This window comes from Emiliania huxleyi, assembly GCF_000372725.1.
Source record: "Emiliania huxleyi CCMP1516 chromosome Unknown EMIHUscaffold_142, whole genome shotgun sequence".
Classification (NCBI taxonomy): domain Eukaryota; phylum Haptophyta; order Isochrysidales; family Noelaerhabdaceae; genus Emiliania; species Emiliania huxleyi.
Window position 1 is genome coordinate 343,851 of NW_005201176.1, and position 7,782 is coordinate 351,632.

Here is a 7,782-nt window from a genome sequence, read left to right on the forward strand (position 1 = left end):
CGTGTGGCGCCTTCATGACTCGAGGTCTATGTCGAGAGCCCGGCCCTTAGATTTCGCGGCTCTGTGATAGGATCGAGGGTAAAGGGCGGAAGAAACGCTCGTGGATTCTTCTTACAAGTATCCTTAACGTCTGGTTAAGAGAGCTTCGTATTCACTATTACTTGCTTAATGGAGGAGACATGGACTACCTTGTCATGTTGCGTTTGTCGCGCCTCGTTGAGCTCAATACGTACCGCGCGATTCTGTGGGCCCCCGTCCACTCGGGGGGGTCGCAGCTGCCTCTGGAAGGCACCGAGATGTACCTTTTTCGCGCAAATGGTCAAATCAAGGTTTTGTAACGCGAGCTGTGCCACAGTGAAATGGAACTAGCCCAAGGGCCATCGCGCGAAAAACGACGGAGGAGATGCATCCTAGCTGTCGCCATCGAAGGCGACTCGACGCCGCTGAGATCGGAGATCAAGCTCTGACAGGTCACACGTCGCTCCTTTGACGCCGACGTGACTCACCCGTGCAGATCACATCAGGACACGGTCTCGACGCGCTCGGTACGACGCCTGCGACCCGTCTTGGGTCAGGTGGCACGACGCTCATCGCGCCTACCAGCGCTGCCGTACAGGTTGCCACGACGAGGTCGAGCACGCTTCTATACGCTCGCTCAGCCTTCCTTTCCATCCCATTAGGCAGCCTGGGAACGGTGGCGGTCAGAGGCAAAGCCTGCGAGGGGTGGTGGAACCACATGTCACGGCTACTGCCGGCTCGACCCCACGATAGCCTCCGGAGGCTGACTTTGAGGCACCATCATCGGCCCCCCATACTAGTACTCGCATAATGTGGGTAAACGAAAGTAGCGTGTACGCATGCTTACGCTACTATGAATGAAGAAGCCGAAAAAAGACGCCGCGGCAGAAACGCCGAGCCAGCCAGCTGCCGGCTCGCACGGCAGCCTCTTCCTCTCGACCAGCCTCAACTTCCGTACAGTCAACATTTTGTCGCTGCGTGCTCGTGGCGAGCTGTGGCGGCGGTCGAAGTTCGCCCAGATTCGGTGACGAGCGCCAGACGATAGTAGTGTCTCTGTTCGCCCTGTGCATGTCAGGCCAGGCTGCAGCAGGGCACTACCATCGTGCTGCCCTGCTGCAGCCTGACTTTGCCCACTGTGCACAGCCGCCAGAGCACCACCACCGCCCGGTATCGTGTCACGGCGAGCTTCTTCTGCGCCCGCTCGCGAGGCTCTCGCGCTGGTACACTTTGGCCATCTGCTGCTCGCGTTCGGCGAGCTCTTCTCCGCACTCCTGCCATGGTGCCGTCACCACACACCTTCTGGCCGGCCTGAGCCGCGCGGGGTCGCCGGCGGGGGCAACGCGTCGACCTCTCTCTCTGGTGCACCACGGGCCGCAACGGCCTGCTAAAGCCGTAGCAGCGTGCGCGAGGAGGCAGTGTGCCGGCACAGTCGAGCCGGAGCATCGGGTTCTTGATGCTTGTGGGGTCAAGTCTGACCTTATGCGGCCTAATATACAACAATAATGCTATGCTCTCACCCAGCCTTTTGAGATATGATCCCTCAAAGTCGAATTTTCGTTTACTGGTGACCATACTTTAGTGGGGGAAATGGTCCACTAAAACATTCATTTTCCAAGCCCCAAACCCAAACTGGATCTCGAGGCGATCCGACGGTGATTTCGTTCGGCGTCACGATGACGGGTGAGGAACCGGTAGATCGCTCCTCGAGGCATGGAAGCGATGGATGTTTGCACTGCTCGGGGGCCTCAGGGCCCGGACTGCTTGGCCCTGGCGATCGAGCTGCAGCTGGACGCGCAGGGCGCCGCCGCCGCGGAGGCGGCCGTCGGGTCGCCGGAGGCCGGGGCGGGGGCGCTTCACGGCCAGGGCTGTGAGACACGCCTCAAGCCACCAAGTGCTGCCAAGCACCTTGCACAGGTCGGGCGGGTGCACGGTGGCTTCCCCGGGGCCGCCCTGGCCCTCAAGGCGACTGTTGGCGATGCTCTTTCTGGCCGATCCGGTGCGCGCGGCCACAACGGGTGCAGTGACACGCAGTGGACCTCGGCGCGCTGACGTTCGCTCACGCGCCTGCGCAGGAGAGAAACTCCTGTCCCCCATCACCTCCAAGGGCGACACGTTCTTCGTTCGGCACCACGCCGACGCCACGGACACGGAGGTCCTGATTATCGCCCTCTTCATCGTCCTTCTCGAGCCCAGCGCCGAGGACACCGCCGAATGGGCGGCGGGTTTGGCGCCTCTCGCGGCGCAGGCTGCGGATGAGCAGGCGGGCTGGGCGACGTCGGCGGCGCCCGCCGGCTACTACGACCCGTTTCAGCGGCTCATAGACGACAAGTGGCACAAGGAGACGTGCGAGGCCGTGAAGAAGGCGGTGGATGGCTGGGAGGGCCGCGGCGCGCGCAAGGACGTGACAGTCGCCCACTTGCTCTCGTACCACACCGGACTTAAGAAACACCCGGACAATGGCGGGCTTGGCGGGCAGCCGCCGCGCAAGAGGCCGCCGAAGCGCTTCAACACGTGGGCGGCCACGCGCGTCGCCGACCTAATCTACAGGCGCGGCCCAGTTTTGCGCGCGGCTCTCGGCTTGCCGCCGGCCGCCGCCGCGCTGCCTTCGGCGCCGTCGATGGTCGAGGAGAACGCGGCGCTGACCGCGACCATCGGGTTGAAGGACCAGAAGATCGAGGCGCTCGAGCGCGAGCTGGCGGTTTGCCGCGCGCAGCGCGCGGACAAGGCCGACAAGCTCCACAAGGCGAAGAAGCGCGCGGAGCGTAAGCGGGCCGACGCGCGCAAGTACAAGGAGGCGCAGCAGCGCGGCTACTCCGAGGCCCAGAAGGCGGCGCGGGCGGCGCAGCTCGCGACGCGCAAGCAGAAGTTCGACGCGGCGGTCGAGCGCGCGTCCTACGTGCGCGTCGTGACGCTGACGAAGAAGCTCGCGCGCGCAAACCAGAAGCTCGAGGACGCCGGCCTCGCGCACGCGGCGGCGCTCGACGTGAAGAAGACGGAGGTGGCGAGGGCGCGCAAGCGGGCGCGCGCCGTCGAGGGCGACGCGGCGAAGCTGCCCGAGCTGAAGCTCCAGGTAAAGGAGCTCAAGGCGCGGGTCGAGGAGCTCAGGGTCGAGGAGGAGTCCGAGTCCGAGGACGAGCCGTCGCCGCGCCCGGGCTGCTCGCCGATTGTCGGCCTGCTGCCGCGGCGCGACGAGCACGGCCGCTGGCAGGCCGAGTCCGCCGAGCTGCGCGGGCTGCGGCACGCGCAGCTCGCGCGCGGCGTGGCCTCATCCACCGTCTCCGCCAACATACAGGACGTGCTTGACGTGCTGTGCCCGGGCCACGGCGTGCCGGCCGCTTGCGCGCGCCAAAGCAAGCTGATGCGCGGCGAGGTCACGATCGCCGGCGAGGCGATGGCCGCCTTTAAGTTCGCGGCGAGCCGGCGCGTCATATCCTTTGGCTGGGACGAGTCGACCAAGTTCGGAAACTCCGTCTTCAGCTGCAACTTCCAGCTCGAGCACTTCGACGGCACCATCGAGGACGTGTGCTTGCGCGGGCTCTCGATACTGCCGCACGGCGGCACGTCGGCAGCGCTGCTCGCGCACATCGAGGAGCGCATCCTGTCCTACTCGCGGCGCGTCCTCGCCGCGTGGATCGAGCAGCACGAGAAGGAGAAGGGCGCGGGCAGCTGGGCGGCGGCGGGCGGGCCGTCGCCGGAAAACATCGGCCTGCACCGATTGTGCGAGGGCACGGTCCTCATGACGGACACGTGCAACGGCGCGCGCTGCACGCGGCGCATGGTCGCGGCCGCTGCGATGGTCGCCGTCGAGGCAAAGGTCGGCAAGGCGGCGTGGGACGCCATGACCGAGGAGGAGCGCGAGCGGAAGTACAAGACGTACCTCGGCGACTGCTGGCAGCACCTCCGCAACATAATAATCGAGGCCATGGCGGCCGCGGCGAACGCGTCGGTGAAGGCGACGCTCGACGACGAACTGGACGAGTTCTCCTCCTTCGAGCGCATCGACCCGGACGGCAGCTGCGTGATTCGCGCCGCGTTTAAGCAATTCCACCACGGGGGCGAGTACGCGAAGGGGCGCGGGCGCGAGTTTGAGTCGTGGCGCAAGACGCGGGCGCTGATGTTCCTCCCCTTCGAGCGGGCGGCCGGGTCGCGGCAGGACCTAGCGTTCGACGGCTGCGTGCCCCTCTTCGTCAACCGCGTCACGTGCGTCGACTTTCTGCGCGGGTACATCGACTGCCCTAAATCCCAGAACGTGCTGGACAAGTCGCTGTACACCGTGATGAAGTGCAACGAGTTCACCGCGCTCCTCCGCGTCAACACGCTGTGGCGCTTCCTCTTCTCAGACCCGCTCCGGTGGCTGTGCGGCAGCGCCAGCAAGCTCGACGATTGGTCCCTCTACAAGATGGGCTGGGTGCTGGAGCAGGTCGAGGCGGGCATGGAGCAGGTCGTGGCGGACCCGGCGCGGCTGCTCGACCCCGAGTTCGACATGTTTTCCGCCGTCGCCGAGGAGCTGCCCGCCTTCCGCGACTGGCGCGCCGAGCTGCTGGCGCGGCCGCTCAAGGGATGCGGCGACCACACCTTCGCCGACGTCCTGCGCGAGGCGCGCGTGCCGACGCCTGGCTCGGGCAACCAGCAGGCGACGCCCAAGGTGCTCGAGCTCGCCAAGCTCCAGGCGGAGGCGGCGCTCAAGAAGATGCACGACCCGAAGCTTGCGCTGGCTGACAAGCTCGAGTCCCAGGACGGCGTCAACGCGTGGAGCAAGAACGAGGACGCGCACCGGCGCACCATCGACGCGCACGTGACGAACGACGCGGTCGAGAACAAGTTCGCCATCGCCGACTACATCATGCGGTTCTACCGCAACATGAGCGTCTTCAACGTGTCCGGCGTGGTGCAGCAGCGCGCGGCGCACGACTACGACCGCCCGCTCGACGTCGTCAGCGACCGGCGCAAGCGTAAGGCGGAGCCGGCGGAGGCTCCGCCCGTCGGCTTCTTCTGGAGGTTGCGCGCCGATTTGCGCTCGTCGCTCGTCACGATGGCGCGGCGCAGGCTGCCGGACGCGCTCAAGGAGGGGCGAGCGGAGGTGCTGTCTCACGACCAGGAGAAGCTGCTGCGCCGCGAGGAGGCGGTGCAGCGGCAGCTCAACGCCGCGGTCGAGAGGTACGCCGCCGCGCTTGAGCTCTTCGACCAGTGGCGCGCGCAGGGCGTGAAGACCGCCGCCGAGCTCGAGCGGGCGCTGGGCGGCAAGTCCGAGCCCGAGCAGCTGGCGGAGCTGCGCCGCCAGATCGAGATGCGGACGGTCGGCTGCGGCATGACGCAGTTCGAGACCAAGTGGGGCTTCTTCTCCGACGAGCGCTCGCACAAGATCGAGGACCTCAAGCGCATGCTGCTCGACGACATCTTGCCCCACGAGATCCAGCTGCGGCGGCTCAAGAAGCTCCCGACCGAGGCGCGCCGCCCGCGCTCCGCTCTGAGATGAGCGCTTCCCCGTCTCACTCGACGTGTTGCTCCCCATAGGCGGCGCCTCCTCAGCTGCGGGTCCGCTCGATCAAGACCCTGGGCACCGCCGACGCGGACGTGCTGCGCCTGGAGCAGCAGAGCATCTTCAACGTCTCGAACCTCCTCGAGAAGGCGAAGGCCGCGCGGGAGCGGCGCGAGGCGGCGGGCATCTCGGACAGCGTCGAGGTGCGGCAGGACCGCGAGGCCCCCCCCTTCGACACGCGCCTCGTGGGCAAGTGGCTGGAGGTGTGCTGGCCATACAAGGAGGAGGGTAGGACGGTCAAGATCTGGGCCGCCGGCAGGGTGAAGCGCGTCGCGGACGGCCTCACCGACAAGAGGAGCCCGCGCGCACGCAAGATCCTCCCGGCCGGCATGCTGCTCTGGGCGTGGGACGCCGACCCCGAGTACGACGAGCCGGCGGGGGAGAGATGGATCGCCTTTCTTCCCGAGAAGTGGAACAAACCCGTCTCATATGGGTGGCGGCTCGATCCCCGCGAGCTGGGCGCCACCGGCCCGCCCCGCACGCCGCTCATTGAAGAGGAGGAGGAGGAGGAGGCGCCGCGCGCGCGCCGGTGACCGAAATTTGTCTGTCTTGAGACGGGTGTGGGCCCTCGTGTGGTCGGTCCCTGGATGTAAGGGGCATAGCTATAGACTCCCCATAGTGTCCACAGTCAGTGCTGAGCTTGCCGGGCTTGTAGTGCGACTTTCAAAATTTACCATTTCCCCCACTACATACTTTAGTAGCCGTCTGTCATGTTTGCGTTTCTTCCAACGAATCCTTTAAAGTCTCGACAATCACTAAGCTGCTTATGTGGCACCGCAGAGGCTCCCTTGGGGATGCCTGAGGCCACCCCAACCACTCACGAAGCCGTACGTGGACGAATTCAAATCTACTTTTTTCGTTTACCTATACACACTAACCGCGAGTAGCACCAGCCATGGCCTCAGGGAGCGCGGGCGAGGGCGCTGGGAGCAACACGGACAAAAAAATCAAAAGTGGTCATGTTGACACCACCCGTATTTGCAACTAGTCATTTTTTTTTCACGTGCACGGTACGCATGTATTGAGTGTGACTGCTGGATGCCCTCTTACCCGGGTGACTCTGGTCGGATCGCGACGTCCACCGCAGCCCATTGCACCGGCCCGCGTCAAACCCTCCCGAGAGCCGAGTTTGAGCCATCTGCCCCGCTCTGCGCACCGACATGCTGGTGGCTACCGGTCTCTTGATTGCCCCCCCGCCTCCCCCGGGGCCTGATTTTGACAATTCTCGTTCGGACCCCGTCTCCAATCAGGACCCCGTCTGGCGCGCAGCCCGGGACGCCCGCTCCCCGGGCCGGCCCGCCCATTGCGCATGCAGCCTGAGGTGTAGATACCCATCTGGATTCGCCGGGCCTTGTGCAAGGGAGGGAGGGCGGGGAGCGGCGCTGTGTATATCTAAGGGACCGCACCTCTACACGCAGCATGTATGTCAGCGCGGGCCCCAACATTAACGGCCGGGCGGCCCCGCCGATATCTACTATTATATTATATTACCCTCCACCCTCCGGCGGCAGAGGAAAAGAATTTTCAACGCGGGGGGACGGCGTCAGATGACGCTCGGCCGACGATCGGCCGAACCTACGATGCCTGCGATGTCCCTCACCTCGTTTATCGCGCCGGCGGGTCGCGCCGGCGGGTCCTGCGTTAACGTCAAGACGGGAGGCCGCACTCGGGCCGCCCTCCCCAGCCACGTCACCTGGGACGCGAGCGAGGCCGCCTGCCAGGAGCAGTGCCTCGGGCTGAAGTGGTGCACTGGATACGAATACCAGATCTTTACCCGACTGCGCGGCCGCACGCGCTGCATCCTGCAGCGGCTCCCCATCAAGCAGGCCGTGCCGGCGACCGCCTTTGACGCCATCTGCAAGAGCAAGATAAAGGTGAGAAACGTCCGGCTGCCCGCCGCCTCCCCACCGCCGTCGCCGCCCTTCCCGCCCGGCCTCGCCCCCACGCCGCCGCCTCTGCCGCCGCCCTATCCGCCCGGCAAGGCACCGACGCCGCCCCCGTCGCCGCCGCCCTTCCCGCCCGGCGCGACGCCGCTGCCTCCGCCCTCGCCGCCGCCCTTCCCGCCAGGCAAGGCTCCCCGCCCGCCGCCCTCTCCGCCGCCGCCGCCGTTGCGCCCGCCGAGCCCGCCGCCTCCGTCACCGCCCCCACCGAGCCCACCTCCACCGTCGCCGCCGCCGCCGTCGCCGCCGCCTCCATCGCCGCCGCCGCCGTCACCGCCGCCGCCC

The 7,782-nt window shown here is 66.2% G+C and overlaps 1 protein-coding gene across 1 annotated transcript; it reads left to right on the forward strand.

The window, feature by feature from the left end:
* Positions 1 to 1,909: 1,909 nt before the first annotated feature.
* Positions 1,910 to 6,240, forward strand: EMIHUDRAFT_423465 (hypothetical protein). The gene is made up of 2 exons (XM_005787497.1): positions 1,910 to 5,464; positions 5,533 to 6,240. Exons 1-2 carry the CDS (start codon positions 1,994 to 1,996, stop codon positions 6,088 to 6,090), a joined length of 4,029 nt encoding a protein of 1,342 aa, XP_005787554.1. The 5' UTR covers positions 1,910 to 1,993; the 3' UTR covers positions 6,091 to 6,240.
* Positions 6,241 to 7,782: the final 1,542 nt, after the last annotated feature.